Source organism: Streptopelia decaocto (genome assembly GCF_964273445.1).
Source record: "Streptopelia decaocto genome assembly, chromosome: Z".
Lineage (NCBI taxonomy): Eukaryota > Metazoa > Chordata > Aves > Columbiformes > Columbidae > Streptopelia > Streptopelia decaocto.
Window position 1 is genome coordinate 65,739,295 of NC_138657.1, and position 26,572 is coordinate 65,765,866.

At 41.0% G+C, this 26,572-nt stretch overlaps 2 protein-coding genes across 3 annotated transcripts in view; one reads left to right on the forward strand and one right to left on the reverse strand.

Moving 5' to 3' along the window:
* DMGDH (dimethylglycine dehydrogenase) overlaps nucleotides 1-26,572 on the forward strand; it is a gene marked incomplete at its 5' end in the record, with an annotated part of 92,475 nt that overhangs the window by 28,114 nt on the left and 37,789 nt on the right. Inside the window, 2 exons of one of the 2 annotated variants that reach the window (XM_082075663.1) lie at nucleotides 22,248-22,524; nucleotides 24,217-24,382. In XM_082075663.1, coding sequence (XP_081931789.1) covers nucleotides 22,403-22,524; nucleotides 24,217-24,382 — 288 coding nt within the window. Of the gene's footprint in view, nucleotides 1-22,247; nucleotides 22,525-24,216; nucleotides 24,383-26,572 lie in introns of those variants that run through there. The other variant, XM_082075662.1, reaches the window with a different exon arrangement.
* On the reverse strand, nucleotides 1,716-22,063 carry LOC309451700 (betaine--homocysteine S-methyltransferase 1). The gene is made up of 8 exons (XM_082075665.1): nucleotides 21,927-22,063; nucleotides 17,782-17,914; nucleotides 13,414-13,532; nucleotides 11,960-12,151; nucleotides 11,211-11,358; nucleotides 10,147-10,329; nucleotides 3,090-3,318; nucleotides 1,716-2,576 (listed from the first exon to the last, which is right to left on the reverse strand). Exons 1-8 carry the CDS (start codon nucleotides 21,963-21,965, stop codon nucleotides 2,402-2,404), a joined length of 1,218 nt encoding a protein of 405 aa, XP_081931791.1. The 5' UTR covers nucleotides 21,966-22,063; the 3' UTR covers nucleotides 1,716-2,401.

Consider the following 26,572-nt stretch of genomic DNA (forward strand, 5'->3'; position numbering starts at 1 on the left):
CTGAAGCCCCTTTCACTTCCTATCTAAGTTTTCAGACAGGCGTTCTAACACAACAAATTCCTAAGACTGTGCTGTCAGCCTGTCTTAGTTTCTTAAAAAGTCATGTAATGAACCATTAGAAAGCTTTAACAAATCTAACAGTTCCCTTACCCCTTACTAAGATGTTACACAGAAAGAAATGGGAAATAAAGCTTTGTTGGCTTTGCTGCTCAGGGGTTTTTTGGGTTTTTGAGAGGGGTGTGGGTTGGGTTTCATGGGGGTTTTTGATAGTTTGGGGTTCTGTAGTGATCAATAAAGCACTTTGTCAACTTGTTTTCATCCCACTTTCAATTCCTTTCTAAACCCAGCCTGTGATATGAACCAAACACGGATTGTATAGCTTCCCCCTTGGGTCAGCTTTCATTTTGAATGGCTTCAAATAGCCTTCTAAGTATTTCTTGTAATTGTGTCTGTTAAAATTTATTCCTTTTAAACTGAGTTTCTAAAAATAAATGCTGAGAATCATATTTTATCATCTTCTTACATACCATGGTTTTTCAGTATTCTGTGTTGTAAGGTGAACTCATTCACATCAATACACATTTTTGCATGTTTGAACAGTTTGAAAAAAAAATAGTTCAGGTGCTTATATAAAGTGTGATGCTAAAGCTGCATCATTTGCCCCAGGAAGTCTCTAAACTGGTATTGATTGTTCAAAACACTTATTTAGCTATTGTATTTTGTAATTTAAACCACTTTATCATGCATATGTCTTCAACGCTGTGTGCATTTCAGTGGTGATCAAAGATTTGGCCTTCTTGTTTTACAGATTTTGCCTTATTCCATTTTCTGCAGGGGAAACATCCAGAAGGGTTTAGGAAGGAAAGGAATTTAATGTAGAGCATATATACTTATATGGATGCTTTCCAAATAATCTACATTTTAAAATATCAACTTTTTTGATATCTCTACTCTTGGCTTTCAGGCAAAATTTCCATCTAGTAATTATTTCAATCTGTTATAAGCTTGGTGAAGGCAGATGGATTTTTCTAAAACCTGTGTGCAACAATGGTCTGAAAAGGATACCTGAAAATTCTCGTTGAAGTGTTGCATATTTAAATGCTTCCTGAACTGCAGAATATCAACATGGATAGAAATAATGAAATAACCTCCTGCATAAAAAGTAGTCCAACAAAAGCTTTCAACACTAAGTTTGGGAATTATATTTTCATAAAGGTAGTGGCTTTAATGTAGAATGGGTGGGAATGAGGTTCTAGAGAGAAATCTAAGTTGTGTGGTATTTCACAAAAATAAACTATGGAAATATGTCCTTTATGGATTCCAAGTGTAGTGATACCCTTCCTAAGAAAACCTCTTTCAACAAATTCAGTGTACAAACGCCCATGAGTTTTCTTAACTTCAGTGGATTGATCTATTTCCTAACAGGGTTTTTCATGTCTTCTTACAGCTAGGAATCTAGAATGAATCAGTCAGCTTAAAAATCATAATGAAATATTCTACTATTCTGATAAACAGGAGTTATATTTTAGGAAGTGGCAGTTCTTAAGTGCTATTTTGAGATAAGCAAGTGTTTCCAATGAGATATCCAGGAATCAGCTGAATTGTTTGAAAATAGTTGTTTACTCAAGATAAGTTATTCTGTTTGAGCTTTCATGATTTAGGGTGCGAGGAATATACAATACTATTCCATCATATTACTTTTAATTTATTTGAATTTTGAAATTTCAGAATAATCTCTTAAGCCATTTGGTCTCCAGAGGAGTAAATCTTCTGTACATCGTACCTTGAGATAAAAGCAGTGAGTTATTTACCTGTCATTTTTCTTTCCTAAAAGTTCTCTGCACCTTTCTCCTGCATATAGGAAATTCCTCATTCTCCTTATGTTTTGATTCCAACTATAAAAATGTATTTTCCAGTCTACTTTTATTCTCTTAAAGTCAAGAAAGTGACTACAGATAACTGTGTGTCTGAAGCATGGACAGCTTGTGTGGCCCTGAAGTGGCCCTGAACAAATCCCCAACTGAAAACAAACTCAGGAGTGAAAGTCCATTGATACTGTATTTATAGATGGCTTTTTCTCTTTTCACAGGCGACTTGAGCCAGTTATTACTCTCCATGTCTTTCTGTGTCTAACCACTTAATGACACCTAGCTAACCCAAGCTCAGTTATTATGAGACTCAAACTTTATCCCGACTGTGTATTCTCTAAACTATTTGTCAAAGATAGATTTTATTTCTCAAGTTTGACATATTTAACCCATAATCACATGCTTTCTGCCTTTTGTCTCCTTCATTACATGTTAACTGATAAATCAACAGGGAACTCATTTCACAGATTTTCTCATGAATCATGTGATGTTCTGTAGATAAATCATTCTCACATTTACGCAAATGCAGTGGATTAGAACTTTTGTTTCTGGAAGAGCTCCTTCAGCTGTTGTTCAGTTGTTGCTTCTTTCTGTTGCATCAGCTCCCTGGCTCCCTTGGTCACTCCCCAGCCATCTGGCTTTGACATGGAGGGACAATATGGCCTCCCTGAAGCAGGTTTCAGATTCTCCCAGTATTCTTTTCTTGCCCTAAAGAAAGAAGAGGAAATTTAGGGTGTTTTCCAGCACCTCACAATACTAAAGGAAAAGTGGCTTAAATCACCATTGCAAAGTGTCATCTATTAATAACTTGAACATACCAACTTTGTATTTAAGTACAGAAGTATAAATGAACACAGGCAATGAAATGCTACATGCCTAAAAAGTATCTTTCCATCCTTGAAAGTAACACTTTAAGGCACTCATCATTAGGAGCTGTTTTACAGCACTCTTGGCAGTTTTTGATCTTTCATGAATTACTTTCATGTTAATTCAGACCAAATCATAATTTTAAAGAGGGATGAGAATTTCTGGAGCTCTCTTACTGCCACTTCACTCCTTTCCCTGCTCCCAGATCAGATTTAATTATGCAAAATCATTAAGACATGGAATGTTTACAGTGGTATTTAGACCTCTGTATCAGTTAAGCCAGTATCCTGCATGGACCAATATAACCCTTTGCATGGAGTATGTTGGTGTGCTTTCCAGTTCAGATGTACATACCTTGCCCTGACCCAGGGTTTGGTATGCATGCTCAGGCTATCACCCCAGCTACCATGTTTCTCAGAAGCTTCCGGCAAAAATCCTCTTTCAGGACCCAGCTCCTCAGCTATTGCTCGGATGTGATATGGCTCAAATCCACAGCAACCTCCAATGTAACGAATTCCTAAGTCATAGGCCTTTCTTGCATATTTTTGAACATCCCATCTGGTTACAATTCTTGGCTCCAGACCTGCAAAGACATTAATAATTTGAGTTTCTACCATGCTCCATGTCAGCACATTTTTTGGTAAGAAATAGTGTTGTCAAGACACTTGCACATTGTTTGCAAAACTGGTCCTAGATGTAAATGTTTGAACTTTCTGAGCTAGAATTAATGATGCAAACTTTCAGAAGTCTAGCTTTTAGATTCTGCTATGCTCTGCTGAGCTGTGCTGCCTGTAAGCTTTTTTTTTGGCCTTGTAAAATGGTTCCTAATGTGTTCTGAGACTAATTAAGCCCTAAGTCACATGCTTGCCATTTGACCAGAGTTGTTAGCTGGAGTATGGGAATACTTTCAATGTTACGTCCGTATTTTCCAAAGAGCTCCTAATAAACCATCAGTTTCAGTAAATCTGATTCCAGTGCTCTAATCTGTGAAATGAGAAGGTATCCATTTACCTGCAACAGGAATAAGTCTGCTCGTTATTCCTCGGGAATGCTTACTACACTTTTCTCCATGATCAGCTAGTGGCAGCCCATTGTTTCACTGAGAGCAGGGATCTGTAGCTATTTCCTAGTCTATCCCTTACTTTGTTATAATCCCAGCCATAAGCAGCTCACTGCTTCAAAACACTGTGTTCCTTGTGGAAAGTTCTGTGTGCAGATCTGTTAGGATGCAATCTTTATTTTGAACTCATCTCTCTGTCGCTGGTCATGGTGAGCAGAGTGAAGGGTTAACCAAACTGAGACGAAGGACTTGTGGAAGGAAAGGAATAGAAAGAGAAAAGAACAAGGAAAAGCATACATCAAAGGGAAGAAGGCATAAGAGTAGCAGAAGTGGAAAGAAAATACTAAGGACTGAAGGAGAAACTCTAAGGAATAAAAATACAGAAATAAAGGAATAAAGATCTTCCCACTTCTTTATGCACATCGGCAGGAGATACACAAGCATGGTTATCAGGCGAGTGCGGCGTCATGTCTGTGCGCTGAACACTCTGCCATGCAAAGAAGCCTTGGTGAAGTAGCAAGGCTTTAGCAACACAGCAGGCAAGTAGGCTGCTTCTCCCTGTGTCCCTTCCCAAAAATGCCCAACATGCAAGAAGGTGAAACAAAGCAGATCTACTCTAGTCAAATGGGTAGTTAAGAGGCAGGGTTAGAAAATAAAAAGCAGAAGGAAAAAAATGAAATGTTCTTAAAAAGAATATTATTGGTCTTGGAGGGAAAGACTGAAAAAAAGGAAAAGTAGATGGTCTAGTATCAGAAGCAAAACCAGATAAAGCTATCTTAGAAATGTGCTTAAGTAAAAGTAAGCTTGTCTACAGTCCTGCAGATATAAGAGAAAGAACCAGAAGCACAAATTCATTAATTCCTTGACTCTCATGTATCATTAAAAAGCTAATGCAAAATTGATAGAAAATTATCAATGGTAAGAATGCAGCATCTTGCACTCAATTTACACCTGTGTAAACAACTAAACTCAAGGGGAACAATATGGAGTGTTTCCTTGTCTTCTCCATCACCGACCATGTCATAATCCATGGGACCTGATGAGATGCATCCAAGGATCCTGAGGGAACTGGCAGATGAAGTTGCTAAACCACTATCCATCATATTTGAAAAGTCACAGCACACTGGTGAAGTCCCAGTGACTGGAAAAGGGGAACAATAGCCCCCATTTTTATGAAGAGAAAAGAGAAGACCTGGAGAACTACAGGCCAGTCAGTCTCACCTCTGTGCCTGACAAGATCATAGAGCAGAATCTTCTGGAAAGTAGGCATATGGAAAACAGAGAGGTGGTTGGTAACAGTCAGCATGACTTCACTAAGGGCAAATCATGCCTGACAAATGTGATGGCCTTCTATTATGAGGTTACAGCATTGGTGGATGAGAGCAGAGCAACTGACATCATCTACCTGGACTTATGCAAAGCATTTGATACTGCCCTGCACAAGATCCTTATCACTAAAATGGAGAGACGTGGATCTGACAGGTGGAACACTCAGTGGATAAGGAATTGCCTGGATGGTCATGCTCGAAGAGTTGAGGTCAACAGCTTGATGTCTGGGTAGGGACCAGTGATGAGTGATTTTCCTCAGGGGTCTGTACTGGGACCAGTATTATTTAACATCTTTGACAGGGACACAGACATTGAAATTGTGTGCACTCTCAGCAAGTTTGCAGATGACACCAAGCTAAGTGATGTGTTTGACAGTGTAGAGGTAAGGGACGCCATCCAGAGGGACCTTGACAGGCTTGACATGTGTGCCTGTGCGAACCTCATGAAGATCAACAAGGCCAAGTGTAAGGTCCTGCACCTGCGCTGAGGCAATCCCAAACATGGATACAGGATGGGTGATAAGTGGATTGAGAGTAGGCCTGATGAGGACTCGAGGGTACTGGTAGACGAAAAACTGAATATGACCTGACAGTGTGCACTCACAGCCCAGAAAGCCAACTACTGTATCTTGGTCTGCATCAAAAGAAACGTGACCAGCAAGTCAAGGGAGGTGATTCTGCCCCTCTACTCTGCTCTGGTGAGACCCCACTTGGAGTCCTGTGTCCCTCTCTGGGACCTCCAGCATAAGAAAGACATCGACCTGCTTGAGCGGGTCCAGAGGAGGCTATGAATATGATCTGGGGACTGGAGCACCTCTCTTGTGAGGAAAGGCTGAGAGATTTGGGGTTGTTCAGCCTGGAGAAGGCTTCAGGTAGACCTTATAGCAGCCTTCTAGTACCTAAAGAGGGCCTACAGTAAAGATGGGGAGGGACTCTTTATCACTGAGTGTAACGGTAGGATGAAGGGTAACAGTTTGAAAGTGGAAGACTGTAGATTTAGATTAGATATTAGGAAGAAATTATTTACTGTGAGGGTGATGAGGCACTGGAAGAGGTTGCCCAGAGAAGTTGTGGATGGCCCCTCCCTGGAAGTGTCCAAGGCCAGGTTGGATGGGGCTTTGAGCAACCTGGTCTAGTGGGGCTAGAACTAGATGGTATTTAAGGTACCTTCCAACCCAAACAGTTCTATGATTCTGTGAACCAGTCCTTGTGCTTCAGGAGTAGAAGGATGGCAACAACCTCACCTCTCTGAGGAAACAGAAATAGACCCTGCCATAAGAACCAGCCATGCATGTGATGAAACATGGTGACAGCAAACAAGCAGTATTCTATGAAAAGAAGTTGCCGCGTATATCATATTTTTGTGGGATTTTCCTCTTCCAAAAATTGACTAACATTCTATTTTCCATGCCAGTCAATACATTTCTTATCTTTGCTTTACTCAGAATTAATTATCTATAGCTTAATGGCTTATGTTAACATTTATAGTAAAAAGAGATTGAATTTTTCATCATTTTTTAATGAGAACATTGTAACCTGCTCCTAGATGTAGCACCTCTATACATGTACTCTTGAGATAATTTGGTATGCTTTGACTGACCAAAGTCCACTTGGAATTAAATCTGGCCAGGGATGTCAAAGACAACAAGAAGGGCTTCTTCGAGTGTGTAACTAGCAAAAGGAAGGTTAGGGAAAATATAGGCCCGCTGCTGAATGAGGTGGGTGCCCTGGCGACGGAGGATGCAGAGAAAGCAGAGTTACTGAATGTCTTCTTTGCTTCCATCTTTACTGCTAATATCGGCCCTCAGGCATCCCAGACCCTAGAGACTGGATAGAATGTCTAGTGAAAGGAAGACTTTCCCTTGGTTGAGGAGGATCAGGTGAGAGATTGTTTAGGCAAAGTGGACATTCACAAATCCATGGGCCTCAATGGGATGCACCCACAAGTGCCGAGAAAGCTGCCAGATGTTATTGTTCAGCCACTCTCCATCAACTTTGAAAGGTTGTGGAGAACAGGAGAGGTGTCTGAGGACTGGAAGAAGACCAAGTATTTTAAAAGGGCAAGAAGGATGACCAAGGAAACTACAAGCCAGTCAGCCTCACCTCCATCCCTGGAAAGATGATGGAACAACTTATTCTGGATGTCATCTCCAAGCATGTGGAGAAAAAGAAGATTGTCAGGAGTAGTCAGCATGGGTTCACCAAAAGGAAATCATGTTTGACCAACCTGATAGCTTTCTATGGTGGTATGACTGGCTGGGTAGATGAGGGGAGAGCAGTGGATGTTGTCTACCTTGGCTTCAGCAAGGCTTTTGACACCATCTCTCACAATATCCTCATAGGCAAGCTCAGGAAGTGCGGATTGGATGAGTGCACAGTGAGATGGATCATGAACTGGCTGGATGACAGAGCTCAGAGCTCAATGGTGCAGAGTCTGGTTGGAGGCCTGTAGTTAGTGGGGCTCCCCAGGGGTCAGTGTTAGGTCTAGTCTTGTTTAACCTGTTCATCAGTGACCTGGATTAAGAGACTGAGTGCACCCTCAGCAAGTTTGCTGATGATACCAAGCTGGGGGGAGGGGTTGACACACCAGAAGGCTGTGCTGCCATCCAGTGAGACCTGGACAGGCTGAAGGACTGAGCAGGGAAGAACCTGATGAACTTCCACAATGGCAAGTGTAGGGTCCTGCACCTGGGGAGGAATAACCCCAGGCACCAGTACAGGTTGGGGGTGGACCTGCTGGAAAGCAGCACTTTGGAGAGGGACCGGGGAGTCCTGGTGGACAACAGGTTGACCATGAGTCAACAATGTGCCCTTGTGGCAAAGAAGGCCAATGGTATCCTGGGGTGCATTAGGAAAAGTGTGACCAGCAGGTGGAGGTAGGTTCTCTTCCCCCTCTACTCTGCCCTGGTGAGGCCAGGAGTACTGCATCCACTTCTGGGCTCCTCAGTTTAAGAAGGATAAGGAATTACTGGAAGGAGTCCAGCAGTGGGCTACAAAGATTATCAGGGGTCTTGAGCATCTTTCTTATGAGGAGAGACTGAGAGAGCTGGTCTGTTCAATCTGGAGAAGAGAAGGCTGAGAGGTGATCTCATCCATGTTTATAAATATCTCAAGGGTGGGTGACAAGAGCATGGGACCAGACACTTCCCAGTGGTGCCAAACAATAGGATGAGGGGCAACAGACACAGAACACAGCATAGAAGGTTCCATCTGAATATGAAGAGAAACTTCTTACTTGGAGGGTGGCAGAGCACTGGAACAGACTGCCCAGGGACGTTGTGGAGTCTCCTTCTCTGGAGACATTCAAAACCTGCCTGGACACATTCCTCTGGGATCTGCTCTGGTGAACCTGCTTTAGCAATCTAGTTGGACTAGATGATCTCCAGAGGTCCCTTCCAACCCCAACAATTCTGTGATTCTGTGATTTATTTCTAAAACATAGTCCTTGCTTAACTGATGACATTTTAGAGCAATTGCAGTAACACAGAAGGGAAAACAGAGAAAAGTGGAAAAAGTTCTATAGATAAATAAGTATTGCTGGCATCTAGATGCTGGAGTTTCCCAATAAAACATAGCCAATACTGTTCTAGAAACTGAGATCTTGTTCGCCTGTACAGAGGTTAGGTACACTTCAAATATCTAAACACCCCCTTATGCATATTGTCTTCCACAAAAAACAAGAGTTAACTGGGTCAATTTAACAATTATTTACCAAACAGCTTATCTGCTGTCAAGTGATCAGTTGCTCCTTATGGGTATTGAAAACATTCACAAAAAAAGTCTTCTCCAATTGACTCATCAAATTTCTGAAAGCTGAGATGTCATACAGGTTGCTTATAACATACAAGCCAAGAACCATAACAAATGAAAGAGAGAATCCTTCAATTCACTTGATTACTTACTGCATCTGTTCTATCTTTTTTTGCTTGCAATCATAGGAGTTATATGAAGGAATGAATAGGATAAATGAGTTCCAAACGTTTTTAAAAATCCCAGAGTATTTTCAGAACTCAGACATGTTATTATCGTTTAATGAATGCCTCAAGCTCACGCTTTATTATTTCCTTCATTTATCTAAAGAGAGGAATTAAAAACTAAAAAAATCTTCCTGCAAATCACATCTATCTCTCAAATTTTTTTTTGCTATAAATTCAAGTTTTGAACGTTTTGATACCTTATTTTATAGTCTAATCTTGAAAAGAAAAGTGTATACCTGAAAATGAAAGCACTTTTCTAATCCTTTTTAAAATGTTTAGGCTGATTTTGTCCTTTTATCTTAAAGACATGTGATCCTCTCCATCCCGGGTAGAAATAAGCCCTTAATACACAAGCTTTATATATACATAAAGTGGCTGAATCTTTCAGTCTTTGTAGAAGTTCTCCTGAGCGTACATGTGACAAATCTATCTCCAAACTGCTAATCCATTTGTTAGCAATTTCAGAGAACATACTCCCTCTTCTGGTTTCTTTCTAATCTCACTTACATTAGACAGTTACACATGCAAGACTGAGCCATTGACTGCAATAATCATGCTCCCATATCCAGTTCAGTGTATGCATTGTATATTAATTCCTTATGTAGGTAAATATTATTGGGCTTGTGAGACAGACATCAAAACCCAGAATGGTGGGGAGCTCCAGTGCAAACACATTTAAGTCTGGGGGCTATTTATTTGCCCTTGTCCATTTCTTTGGAGTGTTTACAGCTGTGCTGAACAAGGTTCCATAGCACAAGGAAGAACTAAATTTTTAAACTATGTTTAGGTTGTGGCACTTTAACTATAATTTCACTTTCAGTCACATGTTGTGATACTACTGAAATACTCTCAGTATGTGGATGATCTTTATTCCAATATGACACTGCAAACCCTCTATGGAAAATGCCAGACAGGACAAGTAAGACTGATCCTAATGTATAGAGGGATACCTTGCAGTTTCAGCTTTACTAAAAGCTGGGGTGGGGGGAGGAACAGACAATAAAAAAATATTGATATATGTATATATGTATATAGTCTTGTCTTACCAAAGGGAAATTCTGGCAGATCAATAAAACCCTGCTTTCCACAATCGGGTGTATGGAAAGCAAGTGGTTGGGACATCAGGTGGGCTTTCAGTTTAGCAGCCTGCAAGCCCTCTTTCATCAGTTTCACTGTTTCCAGGCAAGTATCTGGATCAAAATGGCAGTTGACTCCAACAATAGAAGCACCTAGGAGGAGGAAAATAACTTCAAGCCACATTTCCCAGGAAGTGGGAGATGAAAGTTCACAGCATTCCAGAAGCAGAGCAGTTCATCTTACAGCAGCATTGTGAAAACAAGGCAGTTGGTTCAGAGCCAGCCTCAACTCTCCTGAGGCTTCCATTTACATCTCAGCTGCACTTCTCTTTACCTTCCTGATGATGAATCACATTCCTCACCCTCATAAAGTTGCTTTTCTTATCAGTGCTTAATCAATGAAGACTATGTACAGCCACCTAGGAACCTGCTGGCTATTTGCGTAACACAGGTTCTGGCTTTGAATTCCAATCCTAACTCTGAAGGAAAAGAGTAGTTTGGAACAGATATAATAAACTGTACCATCATTCATCATGCCCCTGATTCATTTATTCTGCCTTTCACCTTGTCCTGCAGAAAACACAGTCTTTGATAGGAAAAAGATTAGTCTTTTCATCCTCTGATTCTCTCATCTTGGATTTGAACTGTGTTCCATACATTTCTAAAAACACAAGCAGAGAATCAAATGTGGCTTTGGATTCTGCTAATGTTTCATAATTGTGAGCCCACAAGTGCTGGCTCAGCAATCAAATTTGAGTAGTTTTAGGATTTTGCCCTATTCAGTATCAGCTGCCTGTGGCTGTTGCTCCCAATACCATCCAGGTTAACAAGGATTTCATAGCTGCATTTTCACATGTTCTTTGCAAGACTGCTGTAGTAAAGTTCACTTAAAAGTTTTTCGACAGGGTCAAAACTTCTGTCAGATGTAATTGGGAAGCTACCTACTTGATATACACATCCATTTATCTCAGTACTTAAGGTCTTCACTTCTTTGTTTCATACTTTCAAAGGGCATATTAAAAGCGGATTCTTACCAGCCTTTACCAGTTGGACAGCACATTGTCCAGGGGGCACACCATGCATGTCTCCTTCTGGACCAATGCACATCGTAGCTGCAACTGGCTTTCCAGATTCTTTTAGAACTTCAACTGCCCAGACAGCCTCTTCAACATGTTCAAAATACTGAAAGAAATTAAAACTGGACTATTTTTGTTTCTTGGACATAAAGCATAAACACATTAATCCAGACCAGACATTCACCAGCAATACAATGACTTGATCCTTTTCTGATTTACACTAGCAGAATTCAATTGAGTTCACTGATCACAGAGGTTAGAAAAATCTTTTTCAAAGTCAGTAACTAAAACGGAATAAAAAATAATTATACTCCTGTTTCAGAATAAGAATGCCCATACGGGCAGTTAAACAGGGGTTTATCCCCAAAGGACTATTTTTTTCTAGAAAAGTGATCTTACGTTGACTGCTTGCAGTGTATGGGATAAAATAGGAACTAGTTGAGGTCACATTAATCTATCCTCTTTGCACCAGTGTAGAGTGTAACTTAACTGAGGTAGAAATTTAGGTTTCTAGGTTCTATTCTAGGATGCTTGTAGATGCTGCTGTGCATTTAGAAAAATACCCAATACTACTAGAATAGAAGCATAACATAAATCTATAAAGGAAGAAGAAATACATACTTGAACTCCCTAAAGCACACTGGACAACAGTTAACAACAGTTAACACTGTGGCAGTTGAGGGCATGTAAGTTTTCTACAGATTTACCTCAGCAATTAGGAAGTCCACATTCTTCTTTATAAAGACATCTAGTTGCTTTTGAAAGGCTGCTTTAACCTCCGTTTTATCCTTACAGCTTAAGTATGATGGTGTTTGACTGACACCTCCAGCCACTAAAGCATCACCTTCATTAGCCACTTCTCTTGCAATGTCACAAGCAGCTTCATTCACTTTCTGGCACTGTATAAACACAGATTGTGTCAGTTTTACCTGGTCAGAGATATGCATGCAATTTCAGAGCACAAAAAAGACAAAAAGAGTCAAAAGCCATAATGGCTGCTTCATATTCTTCTAAAATTTAAATGGATTTCTTAGTAATATTGATGAGGAAGATCAGGCCCTTTCAAAAAAATACAACGAACATTAGGAAACAAATTTCTTGTCACCTCTAAGTTATCATACCAAATAATACAAAAACAAATTACCTTTAATACTTCTTACACCAATAAATAAAAAGCAAATAAAAAGCAAATACTTGGTGTGAAGTGGAATTTTCTTTGTCTCTTAGAAAATGAGTTAGTTACACTCAAGTGTATAATTTTATTTTGACATTTTGTGGATGGAAAACAAAATACGTAGTAGTTGTAATTGATGACTTCTTAATTAAGCCTTGAGTGCTTTCCTGTTGTCCAGATTGTTCTAATTTCTGACTTGGAATATCTCCACGGATGCGAAGATATTCCTTCCTCCCTGCCCTCTGGAGAATTTTCTCTGTTTGCAGAGATTGAAATAGACAGTAGGACCAAAGGGTAAAGGATTGGAGAGAACACTCAATGGCAAACGTTCTCGTCTCATAGGAACTATCTAGAAGTGTTTGTGGCAGAATTCCGAGGGGAGCTGGTGCCTGCGAGTGAACACACCCAATATCCTACAACTCCTTTGTGCAGGGGGTAAGAAAACACCAACATGATACTTCTGTTGCTGTAACAGATTACCCTTATACATGAGAAGGGGAATATTGACCACAGTGTATACCTCGGATTTTTTAGCTCTTACTTTATTGAAGACATAGTTCTAAAAAACATTCTGTTCTCCTTAGCCACTCATTATTCTCTAGGATTCTTCGCCATTGTTGCAGTTGATGTGTTTCTCTGGATGTTACAGCATTTCTTTTTGTCAGCTGATTTTTCTCTCTGTGCATTTAGTCTCCCCCTGTACTTTTTCTATCAAAACTCCAGCTAACTAACTGCCTCAGATGAGACAAATACAATGTGAGTATCCTCTCTCCTCACTTCATCCTTGCCTCATTTTGGGTTTTTTTTGTCCTTTAACCTTGTCTTTCTTGCTATTCCAAACTCTGAAATTGTGTCATCTCATTCTTTGGTTCTCAAATATAGAAAAACTGTTATGACAAACCATGAAAGTACTTGATAATCTCTCTACTAACCCTTTGGAATGAATCCGTTTATTTCATATCTCCATCAAAACAGAGTTTTACTCACACTTATTTTCTCAGCTACATAATTGCCCCTGTTCTCCAGTTTGTCTTCACTGGCGTAGAAGGTAAATGTCTGCAGAACATTGGATCCAGCTCTGAGGAATTCCCGGTGAAGCTGACGAACTACAAAGAATTTAAAGAGACAAGAGACGTTTGATAGAATTACTACAGCTATTATCCCAAAATTAAATGCTTATTGAAGTAATGTTACTGTAAAATAAATGAGACTGTGTTTCCTAGAAAAGCCATTATGAGAGACTAGAGGCAGTTCCCCAATCTGTGTAGAATTCCTTTCTTCTCACACTCACAACATTAGGTAGAAAACTTTCTCCTCAGTTACTCTCTGCTAAGAATGAGCAAAGATTTCTATTTTATTTCAGCAGGTTCAGTTATGCATGCCACCTTGCCTGTCTTCAGCTTTGTGCTGGTTTGACTGAAAACGAGTTAATTTTCTTCATGCAGTTAGAAACCTTTCTTTTCCATAGCTAGCACTGCCCTTATTAGGACTTAGTTTGAGAACAAGAGATAACACCCCAGCGCAGAGTTAATGTTTTTAATTGCCCTGGTCTGAGAGACAAGGACTGCTGTGAATGCCCTGCCCACAGGTGTGAGGCAATGAGGAAGGGGGACATGGATGGGGCAGAGCTTGACTGACATCAAGACAGATCAGTGAGAGTCTTCCATCCCATTAGTGCCATGCTGCAGATTTAAAGAGAGTTGTGATCTTCTATTCTCTTGCTTACTCACTCTCCTCTTTACTCTTGGAGACCTGTTTTGGGGGAGTTCTGTTTGGGTAGTTCGGCCTTTTGCCATCTTGCCATTTTGGGGGCCTTTCTGACTTTTTCTCTTCTCTCTGGGATTGGCTGTTGGGACCAGGTGCTGCTGCCTGGGACTGGCTGCTCAGTGTGGACCAAGTTTGTGAGGAATTGCCTTGAGTATCTTTTATTTTATATTCTATTTATCTTATATGTATACATATTTATATTTACTAGTAGTGTATTAGTATTTTGTTATTTTATTAAACTGTGTTTATCTCAGTCCAAGTTTCTCCCTTTCCTTTTGATTCTCTCCCCTATTTGGGGGGTGGGTAGTTGGGTGAGTGTAAGAGACGATGGCTCTCAGCATACGGTTTGAGCGTGTGTGGAAGACAGTGGTCTTAACACATGGCATAAGTGTGGAAGGCTGAGATATTGTGAATTATTTGTCTCTAAGCTAAAATAATATGCTTAAGTCCTGCTTGTTACAGAAAAATGCTTACTCACGCTTCTTGCTTAATTGGGCCTGCTGTAAAGGCCTAAATACAGTGAATTAAAGTGCAAAATGCACGATCACTGCATTGCTAAAACTCAAAGAATGCTTGAAGCTTGTGTAAGCTCAAGTGAAGCTCCAGTGATAACAGCCACCAACATCTGCGACCAGGCCTGCAGTGTGCTCAAGCAATGCCTGCCACCAACTGCCATGAAACTACCAGGTTACGACTAGCAAGTGTTTTCTTTACTAGTACAGTATTTCATTTCTAACTACAGCCTAGTGTAACTACACTGTGATTTAACACAAGGCTTCTTTTCCCAGCTGTCACAAAGACTCATCCAGGAACACAGATTACAGAAGAGCTACAGTTCAAAAAGTCCCTGGAATCTGCCTGAACTACCAGGATCAGATTTCAGTCTTAACAACCCTTACACAGAGTCAAAACATTCTTAGTGCAGGGATCATTCTTCTTCCTACAGCATTAAAATAACATACTGATCCTAAATAAAAGGGCTGTCTCTTTGTGTTTCCAGTGCTCCATAGTTTGGTTTTCTGTTCCCCCCATGAGAAATCATTGATGAAAACTAATCAAGAAATTGGAAAAGGAAAAAAGAATGTACAAATATTTTCGCAAATGATCTGTGACATTTCTATGTTAAAGCAGATTTGTTTATCCTCATGGTTAGTCCTCTTTAAATATTGTTTTTGTATTCCTAGAAGAATTATATGCATCAATAGGGATGCTCATATAGATAGGCAAATGAAACATAATCTAACACACATGAATAAAGAACGTCATATCCCAAGCTATCAGGTGTGTGAACAGGAGATTCTTGAATGGGTCTACATTTTGAGGGAAAGAAAAGTATTATAACTATCATCCTGAATCTCATTCAACACCAGGCAAATCATTTTTACCAGTAGAATATGCTGTTACTATTAAAGCCCACAGTCCAAACCACTCTGTAATTTACTTCTTGTGTGACTTCCAGCATGTTACTGAAGCTGTGGTTTCTTCCACCATTTGAGAAATGGGCATAACAGCCACAGATGAGGCTAAACAATTATTAACAACTTTATGCATTTTAGGAGTCAGGTGTACAACACTGAATTTTCATTTAAATCCACCATGCGTTGGACATTTCACAAAAGACACAGACTTAAGCTGATAGAAGACGGGGGCAATAAATGCCTGCGCGTATTGCTCACTACACAGCAATACCTGACCTGGCTCAGAAGAAATATTTCTATGTCATTTCTTAATTTGTTAGCCTGGCAAAACTTCTCTCTTGTAATGGAGACAGCAGCCTCAAACTTGTCCTTTTTTTTTTTCTCCATTCATTGCTGCATTCTCAGAACCCCCCTCCTTTTCCCTCCTTCCTTACAAGACAAGAAGGTCTGGTAGTTGTACAGGTTTTGCACCAGCTGGCTCAGCCAGTTGCTCCTTCTGTTCTTTACACCTGCTTTCAAAGTAACATGACCCTTGAGCATGCAGGAGCAAAAAGCAGTAATGGAGAGGAGGCAGCACACTGCACTGAAAGAAATGAACACATTTCCAGTGAAGGGTGCATATATAAATAGCCTACAAGCAGCTTATAAAAAAATTATGTTACAGACAGGAGCAATATGCTCTAGCAAATCAGTAGCCATGCTTAGAAGTCTGGCTACTAACCTATGACTACTAAACACTTATTTAGAGCAAATCTGTGTGCCAATTTAGCCAATTTAAGCTATCTGCAACTGCCTCTCTGTAACGTCATGTCTTGCATTCCACTCGGATGGAGACCTGTGCTTTGCGAAAGGATATGTGGAGAGGATCAATGGCTTTTGGGGTGCAAAATAAGTAGCAAAAGAGGTAATAAAGAGCATGAGATAAGTGGTATTATTTGTGAGATGAAATGTGTAGAGGCAGACAAAAGTAGAGGAAGAGAGAAACACAGAGAGAGGTGATGGATGCCTTTTGGGGAAATGAGAGTCAGCAAATCAGGTAATCACCCTTTAAACTTTTGCTGAAGCTCTGCATTATCTAAGGCTGTCTGTGACCCTAAGATAGGCATACTATACACAAAGTGATACTTGAAGGCTGGGAAGGTTTAGGCTGAATAAATAGGCAAGGTGTACGACACAATGCAATGGAGAGGGCTAAGATCTCTTTACTCCCTCCTCTTCCTTCCTCCTGTACAGAAAAGGGAAAGAAAAGGGAAAGAAAAGGGAAAGAAAAGGGAAAGAAAAGGGAAAGAAAAGGGAAAGAAAAGACTAATTTGGAGGAGAAAACACTTAGAACAAAGAAATCTTTTTTCCCCACGACAGTCTGAACTGGCTTGTGGGACTACCTGCACATCGAATTACAGGGGCAAATGCTTTCTTGTAATGAAGCATACATAAATAGATAATAGCATCCACTTTTGCACTATTTATGCTAAACACTCTAATTTTAATGCTGGAAGGCATAGAATGATTGTTTGTTTTGTCTTCCTCCACTTTAAGGGAGTTACTCCATTAAACGTTTATTGTAATTTTAGGCTCTTATGAGGTTTATCATTTGCCATTTCACAGTGAAGCTGGGTACAGTAAATACTCCTTTTCTGTTCCACTGTTTATTAAAAACTGCTATTTTCCTGAAATAACAACTAAATATTTTTTAATAAATTAATATAGATTGTTTAAATCCTAGAATGGGTAGAACACAACAAAACAGTTAACTGCAGAATTATTTTTCACAAGATATTTTAAATGATAAGCTTTATATCAGCTCAAGGACAGACTGGAGAATTCTATGAGAGCGAAATCACTGAATGTTATTAAAGATAGCGCATCTGGGTCAAAAAGTGCCTGGGCTGCAAATTACTGAAGACTAGGAGAGCACCCTGGAGAGGTATCACTGTATGTTTGCACTACTCATATTTTTACTCAGCCAACTGCCTTTGGCCAGTGTTAAGAGCAAGAGAAAGGGATATGATGAGCATTTGGTCTATAGATTCTTAGGCTATTCTCAACAGTGAAATTCTACCATGTCAAGGAACACTTCTGTGTAAAAACTCCTACAGGTTCCTATATATTTTTTATCTATCCAAGTGTGTTTTTGCTCAGTACAGAATTATCATTTCCCAGTAAAACTGACCTGCTTCTGGATGTTCTACTGTTGCTTCAGGAGTCCAAGGCCCAGCTTTAACATATCCCCTCTTTTCGAGAGCAAAGACAAATCCTCCATCTCCAATCACAATTTCTCCAGCATCTAAGCGCTCTAGAATACCCTGAAGAAAGCAAGAGGAAAAGGTAACAATTACAGTTCTTCATTTTTGTGAGCTTCCTTTGTCTCTGTTGCCATTTCCCATGTTTGCAAAGCAGACATATTTGTGGGTTACCAGATACATTTTTGCCATAATAAAAAGTAATCCATTTCCCTATTGAATTTCTCTTTAAAGAATGGTAGACAGTCTGTTTTGCAACGTAAGATTTTAATATGTGCATATACATTATGTAGACTTTTCATTAGTCAGTTTTATTTTATTTCACAAATATGGTCCCCAAAACTAGAATTCAATGGTCCAATTCCATTCCTATGAAAGTAAAAGACTGTCTTAAATTCTCTTGTAAAATATATTAGAAACTTCTTAAAACTAAGCACAAGTATCACTGACCTCTTTATTAGCTCATTTGCTCCTTAGCTACAAATGACATCTTGACAGAGCTGCAGCAGGAGTAGGTTGTGACACAAGATGACACAACATAACATTAAAAAAAAATCATGTGACATTTTTTACCAAATAAGACACATCTCAAGACGCTGGCCTCCCATTTTCTGACAGACTTTTTACTGGCCTTGGTTTGCTTACCTAGACTTAGAAATGAAAGAAAATCCTGCTTGTTTTCACAGCCCTGAAATGTTTTAAGATGCCAAGTTACAAACCTCATAGCAGTCTGTGATTAACCTGGCTTCTGCCTTGAACTCCACGCTAATGCAAGGAAAGTGTCTGGTTTTTTGGTTTTTGTTTTTGTTTTTTTTGTAAAATTAAAAAAAAAAAAAACCACAAACATGAGAAGAACATATGTGGGTTGCACCTAATATATACTGGTTTTTGTATTCCTTTCATTGCTTCATTGGCTTTTTCAATTTTTCCAAAAAGTACCTTGCTGTTACGCTAAATAGTACTAATTTCTACAACCGGATTACAGCCATAATTCTATTTACTTTAAAAAGTGGATGAATGCAGACACATTACATTAACAAAGGTACGGGTACAGAAAAACAATAAAAGTTAAGGCAAAGATTTCCTTCCATAGTTATTGTTTCTTGATGCCACACTAGCATTTCAGTAGATTAAATTTGAGGGAGTAGAAAAAAGAAAAGCCTTGTGGACACAGTTCAATGTGGTTTTTGTGTCAAGAGGAAGGGTTTTTTAACAAATAGCCTCCAACCTTTGGTAGATTATCATTATTGATAATTTCTCCTTCATTATTTCAATTATCTCACACCATACATGCAGGAAAATCAAACACTTATGATGCTTCAGCACCACCATTTAGGTGGGAAGGGAGTATGCCTTTCCAACAAGAAGGACCACTGTGCCAACTATACCAGTTCCATCACCAAACACAGCAGTGTAAGGCTTCTTGGAGGCTACAAAGCCTGGCTGAGAGGGTTGGCATCTTTGGCTCAGGCACTGACATGGCAGAAAGGTGATGGGACTTCTCTGTACAGTGCTGCTGTGCTGATATATGATCTTGGCCAAGTGTTGGCTTGCACATCTCTGCATCACATTCCATTGCACAATTTGAACTTGCCAAAATACTGACTTGATTAATTTTAACTTCAATAATGTGTGCAAACTCTTTTTCTTTATTTCAGCAGAAGCAGGGGAAAACTCAATCTGCAATAATGAATCTCCAAAACTTAGCGATTTTCAATGAGTCTACCAATTATGCCTCTCTACTAGGGCAATTCTGTTCTAAGCATAAATGTCAGCAGGCTTTGTAAAGATTGTGTTTGCAATTAACTAATTTGCAGTTGTAACACAATGCCTCAAGTGGGGCCACAGAAAAGTACCCAAGGGATCACTGGTTGAGTCCCTGCTTCCTCTACCTGCCAAGGAACCTTCTACAGATGGAGCCTACTTCAGAAGCTTAATATGCAGAGAATGGGAGTGTGGAGGCAAAAAAAAACTTTAACACACGAGCACCCTCAGTCATTGCTTTTTAATTGAACATTAATAGTTACATGTTAATAGCATATATAGATATTATATGTAAATGCATGACAACAGGTTTTTTTCTTTTAACAAGTCACTTGTAGGATTTAACACTAGTTTTTCTTCATAGTTCTAGCTTTTTAAAACTTCATTTTTAAATTATTTTCACTTTAGACACACAGAAGCAACACAACCCATGACTGACTATACTATGGCATCTTAATACATACTATATTTTGATATATTAAATCTAGCATCGAAGCATCTAACAGCAGGTGACATAACTATAAAGCACAAAGTACTTAATACGAACTTACTTTGTAAGTTAAGATTGGCTTAAAACAGAAACAACTTTCTTGCAAACTGGTACTACCTCTTCACACAATTTTTACTTTATTTACACTTGGTAAAACACCATTGGTTCAAACAGCATATAGCTAGCACAAGTTCAGCATCAACATTGGTTTGATCTGCTCCAGAAACCTACAGCTGTGTGCTCAGGCCCGATCCAGATCAAACCTGTATTGTCAGGTGATCTGGTAGTTCACAGATCTTGTATTAAATAAAAGGAAATAGTGTCTGTAAAAAGCTAACCAAGGCTTTTTTGACCTGTCTTTTCACTGCTATACTTTTACTGCCACGAAAAAAGTTGCACCACAGAGTCCATACAACTATCCATGGAATGAGTGCAAATGTCTGTATGAAGATATTCCCTCAATCACCTTTAGGAATGTAACTGAACCATTGAAGTGAAAAGCCTGCTTGGTCTACCTACATCCCACCTGTCCATCAGCGGAGAGACAACAATTCAGATCTTAAGTGAGCCCTCAAGAGAAGCTGATGTCTGTCTGCTGCCTGTGGGGGGCAATGAGGGCAACTGCCTTCTGCTAGGTGTCTGAAGTTAGGTAGCGTAAGTTATGTGCCAAAAAATAAAAAGCAGAACAAACACCTCCACACCTCCTTCCTTTATATCTGATGTACAGGAAAGGCCTAGAACTCATAGAGCTCTTCCCATATCCTTCTATTCTCTTTCTCTAGACATATACTACACATAAACACAAGTAAAACCAGTTGTAAATAAGAAATGTCCTATTAATAACAGTGTCCTCAGAAGACAGAATATGTGATTGCCCTGACCTTCCCAAGCAGCAGTGCAGAGTACGAGTACTAGTGTATAGCAAAGAGTTTGGTTCAAGAATCGCTCATATGTTTGCCTTACTGGTCAGAATGGCTCATGCCTGTGTAACTTTTTAAACTGGCTTATTTCTTTAGCTAAATGAGAATGCAAACAGCATGCACATATTAGGGACTGCACTCATATTACCAATGCTGTTGGCATTCAGTCATATAAACCAAGGGAAGAGCAATTCGGGGCTTTTAAACAGTTCACAGGATGCTGGAGAAAGAAATCCCATCCAATGACAGTTTATGCTTAAAATATTTACAATTTCAATGTGTTGTGAGTACTTCTCAGTTTGCATATCAACTAATACTAAGCAAGATGGTTTTGAACTTGGGTGGCTCCAGTCTCTGTGTTCAGAGAAATCAAAATTGTATGAGCTGTTACAGCATTAAGTTCAGTCTAACCTGTCCGTCTGTCTGTCTAGACATCTCTCTCTCTCTCTCTCTCTCTCTCTCTCTCTCTCTAATAATGGTGTCCAAAGGTCTTTAATGGCTCGATGCTGAATAGGTAGAGTTATTATTATGGTTTCACTTTAGCTTTTCAGAATATGATCTTACCTGCAGAAATACCGAGTACCTGATCGGGAGGTTAAGAAGCGCGGCTGGCGGGTGGTGCCGGCTGAGCAGCAGCTCTCCCAGACAGGCTCCGTGCGGGGCCCCCAGGCGGCGGAGGGACGGCCGGGCGCAGCGGCACCACGGCCCGGCCGCAGCACCGGAGCTGCCTCCCGCCCACCGCCCGGTCCCGCCGGGGCAGCGCCCGCACCGCGCCGGGCGGCGAAAGGGACCGCGGCGGGGGCACTTCTCCCAGCGCCCACACCGCCCCCGCGCCGGGCAGCGGAGCGGGACGGGCCCGCGAGGAGCGGGGCTGAGCGGGGGAGGGAGGCGGGAGAATTACCCTTTTGCCCTGTTTCCCGGTCTTCCCGATCGGCAGCATCTTCCTCGCCCAAGGACGCCGGCTGCCCGACTCTGCCCTGACGGCTCGGCCCGGAGGTCCACACACTCAGAGCGCTCAGCCCGCACTTTTATAGCCCGGGAAGGAGGCGGGCCGCAGTGGGCAGCGCTGAGGGCGACACCCCCGGCCGGCCCGGCTCCTGACCCCGCGGGGCGCCCTGGCACGGGCCGGGGCTGCCCCGCACCCTGCCGCCGCCGCCCCGCCTGGCTCAGGGCCGGGAGGCGCCCGGCTGGTTCCCCCGAGCTGTCCCCTCAGCCAAGGGGCGGGCCGGCACTCTCCTGCCCGAGGGCTGGCCCCGGCGGCGGCGGCGGCGGCGGCGGCAGCGGCGGCAGGGGACGCCGTCGGGAGAGGCGCGACGCCGTCGGGAGAGGTGCGAAGCCGTCGCTCTCCATCCCCGCTGACGGCGGGTTCTCTGCGGGATGAGCGCGGTGCTGCGCGGAGCTCTGTGGCGGCTGCGGCCACCCCGCTTCGGCGGCCGCCTCGACCCCCTCGCCGGGGCTGCCCTGCGGCCCCTCACCGGCAGTGCGGACGCCCGGGGGCGGTGAGTGCGGGTCGGGTCGGGCCGGGCCGGGCCGGGCCGGGCGGTGGGGAGGCGCGGGCAGAGGAGGGTAAAGCTGCCGGGCGGGGGCTGTGAGGGGAAGGCGCAAGTGAATGGGTTCCTGCTGCCGGCCTGCGGTGCTCCGCCAGCCGCCTGTCGGGGTCACCGCCGTCCCTGTGGGCCGGAGGGGTATCTTCCCCCTGTGCCTGGCATCTGTCTTAAAGACCGGACCCAGCCCGAGATGAGTCGCTGACCTGCTATAGGGAGACCCATGCTCTTGTCTTCAGGGCCTTATCGACAAGCGAAAACTGGTTGGTTTTAACTGGCACAAGCAAATATCTGTCTTGAATGATGTGGTTCACAGAGAGGGTGCCCCCCGGATTCTTACCAGGTTCCTGGGTCTGGAAGAAAAGGTTTGAAAAGAACTGAAAGTCAGGTGAGAAATCTCAAATTCACAGCATAAAAGAATAATGAGAAGGGCCTCCACACTTGACCTTAGTTACCACGTACCTCAAAATTCAGCAGAGGAGCTGGTGTACCTGGCTGTTAAACAGCTCACTGTTAACTTGTAAAAATTAATATGTAATCTCAAAAAGAACATATTGAAGTGTGTGGTGCACCATGTTTATGGAAAACCTGTGGTGTCCAGTGCTCCCGTTTTGCTTTCCATTCATTGCCACATAGCCAAGCGTGGTACATATGCCTCCTGCATTTGTGTTTAAAATGTTATATTATTTTGTAAGATCTCCATTCACAATATATACAGCTGACAGCTTTGATTTCTGAGTGGAGGGTGGGTGGAAGACTAGTTACACATTAGAAAGCCTTTTGCCAGAGTAGTTGCAAAAGCAAATGTACAAGGAGCGGGGGGAGATAAAATTTGGTATTGATTAACTGTCCAGAAGGGGAGGATACTGTGGTTTCACAGAAGTATGTATTGCTACTGTACTAAGAGGTATCACTTCATCTCACATCCAAAAAAGCGGCTTTTAAAAAATGTGGGTAAATTCATGACCTGGCTTGCTGCTTGGCTGTCTGTGGATGGGCAGCAGAGAGGAGGATGAGATGAGACCGAGGAGAATGTGGCTGCCTATGGCAGCAGTTCTGGTTTGTGATGGCTTCAAGTGGTTGTGAAAATGCAGTGTGGTGTAGTAGCAGCCAATAACAAAAACCTTTAATGTTTTGACTTCAGCAAAGTCAAAGCTGCCAAAATGCACAAAACATGAAAATAAACATTGTTTCATTGTTTATGAATGCAAACACTGATGGAGTCTGCTGACATTGCCTTCAGAAATTTCTTAAGGAGCTTTACTAAGTAGACATTTTTTAAAGACTTTGTGTTGCGTGTGCTATACTGCTTTTGAAAAGTCAACTTTTGACACTGTCACTGTCATTTCATTGAGAAATGGGACCCACATATGAGGGTGCATTGCACAAAGAACAAAGATTAAAAATTGTGAGTGGAAGCAAACTTGCCTTGTTTTTTGTATTACTACTGTTTATGTATATGACCCTTTAAGAGAATTTACTTGAAAAGAAGAGTGAACAGGTTAGGTTTTAAGTCAGGTGTGTTTAGACTCTCAAGCAGGCACCGAGTTATATTATGATTGGAGCTGTGCACACAAGACATGAACTAAAGTGCAGTTATCGTTTTGTGACTGTCTGTATTCGCTTGTTTGTTTGTTTTTTACCCAGGAAAGAAGCTCCATCTCCTTCCTTGGGGAAAGATAGAGCAGACACGGTGATCATCGGAGGTGGTTGTGTTGGTGTGAGTCTAGCCTTTCACTTGGCTAAGGCTGGCATGAAGGATGTTGTTCTGCTGGAAAAATCTGAGCTCACTGCAGGATCTACTTGGCATGCAGTAAGAGATGTTTTGTTAATCTCTCAGATCAACAGTAGTTTGTGTATCTAAAGGTGGTAGAAGTTTTGTTACCTTTATATTCCCTAGTGTTCCAGATATAGTGAATATCTTGGCTATTTTATAGATGACTTTAGCACTGAGTTCTCTATAGATTAGCTGTATGAGTTTTGAATAGTTGGTTCAGCTGTCCATAGTACACTTTTCTTATTTGTAAAAATTGGGACAAATACTGCATTTTGAAATTACTGGAAGGTAACTGTTAGTATTTTTGTATATTGTTGGCTGTTGACTGAATTTAGACTTTAGACTTTAGTTTAACTTGGGCTTTTTAAATTTAAGGTTTTATTTCTAAGGTAATCTAGTTTATACTGCAGACTTCATCATGGGAAGTGATTGCACTTGCATGTATAAACCAGAAATGTGAAATCTGGCATTATTGTATATGTGATTGTTTTTTATATACGTGGCTTCCTGAAAAAGATATGATCAAGAAGCAACATAAGTGTTCAATGATCAGATAACATCAGTGACCCAGAAACTGATTCTTATTAGAGACAAGAGCTTGCTTTCTGCCACTGCTGACATTACTTAAAACCTTGAGGAGCAAAACTAACAACTCTACAATGTGGGGGTTTTTAAGGCTTAATATTTGTCTGTAGTCTAAGGAAAAGAATTAAAAAGATATACATGTAATAATGACAGGGTGGGGACATATCCTATAATGATGCTAATCATGTCGATGTACTGCACAATATGTATGTATGTAATTACATATTTTCTATGTCAATTTCTGGAATAGGTAGTGTAATTTAATGAAACAAAGCTTACCACAATAATAGATGCTTTTCCCATTCAATGCCAGCTGAAATTAGGAGAATGCTACTGCTGTGTGTAGCAATACAAAAGAGTAAAAAACCAGCAGTTTGCTGTCTATAGAGCTACTCTATTAATGCAATGGACTATTTATGCAATACTTGTAATGGTAGTATCTAAGTGCCTTTCAGGAGCAAATTGAGAAGGATGACATGGATGGTATTTGATTTGTATTCTCATACTTCTCCCAGGTGATGAAGTCCAAAGTTTGAAATCCTTCATCTTAGTGCAACATGTTTTGTGTGTACAGGGCTTTATGAAAGAAAAATAGTAAAAAATGAAATTTAGAAAAATCATGTTTGAAATGTATAAGTAGGTTTACACTTTTCAACAAACAAAGCAAAAGAAAACACACTGTACAGAGTTAGGAGAAACAAAATTCAGTAATTATGTCTTTTTGAAAGAATGATACCACAGCTGATGAAGTTCAGTGAACAGAGCAACACCGTGTATAACGTCCAATCATGCCTCTTGTGTATTGAATCATATCTATGAAATGCTCGAAGAATTGTTGTGACTTAAGTGTATGAGTGAGGCTCAGACTGATTTCTGTTTACCCAATACATATACAGAACAGTATTTGTGTAAAACAGAATAAAAATCCCTCATTGAACAAGAGAGCAACATTATGAATGGGCGGTTGTTACTAAATGTTTACTTTTTTCTTGTTTTTACACTTGCTGACTCCAGAGTGTTGCTCACAACTATGTAAAAGCAACCTCTCCTTCATTGTTTTTGCCCCCACTTCTTAGTGAACGCAGTGATGGAGCACTGAGTGAGGGGCTCTGTTTCAAAAGTGGGAAGAGCCCTAGAGAGCAGCAGAGAAAACGCCTGCACTGGGCTATTGAGAGAGCTGCTTCGTGACATATTTCTGCAGCAGAATTTGGTGTGATTAACACAGCAAGACACGTAGTTATGGGACAGGTTAAAAATGGATAACTACTGGGTAGACTACAAGTATACTGTCTCTCTTCATTGAACTCAGAGTGCTGTGTTTGAAGAAGAAAAAGCTGATGTTTCAGATGATGAGAAAGATGAAAACTGTGACCGTGAGTTCTATGCTATGTACTGTGCATTTATCAGGTGTTTCTGCACAGTGACACAATAGTAGATACAGATGAAAATTACACATATAGTTAGCATGTGAAATCGCAAATAGTGTATATAGCCTGCAGCAACAAATGTTCTAATTCTGGTTCAGATGTTGCTGTACTATACCACATTTTCCCTCTTTCACTGTCCAGTAAGTCTTCCCAGAGCTCAGGATCATGTTTCATATAGATCATATTTCTCATAGTGTTGCTGCCAAAACTTTCT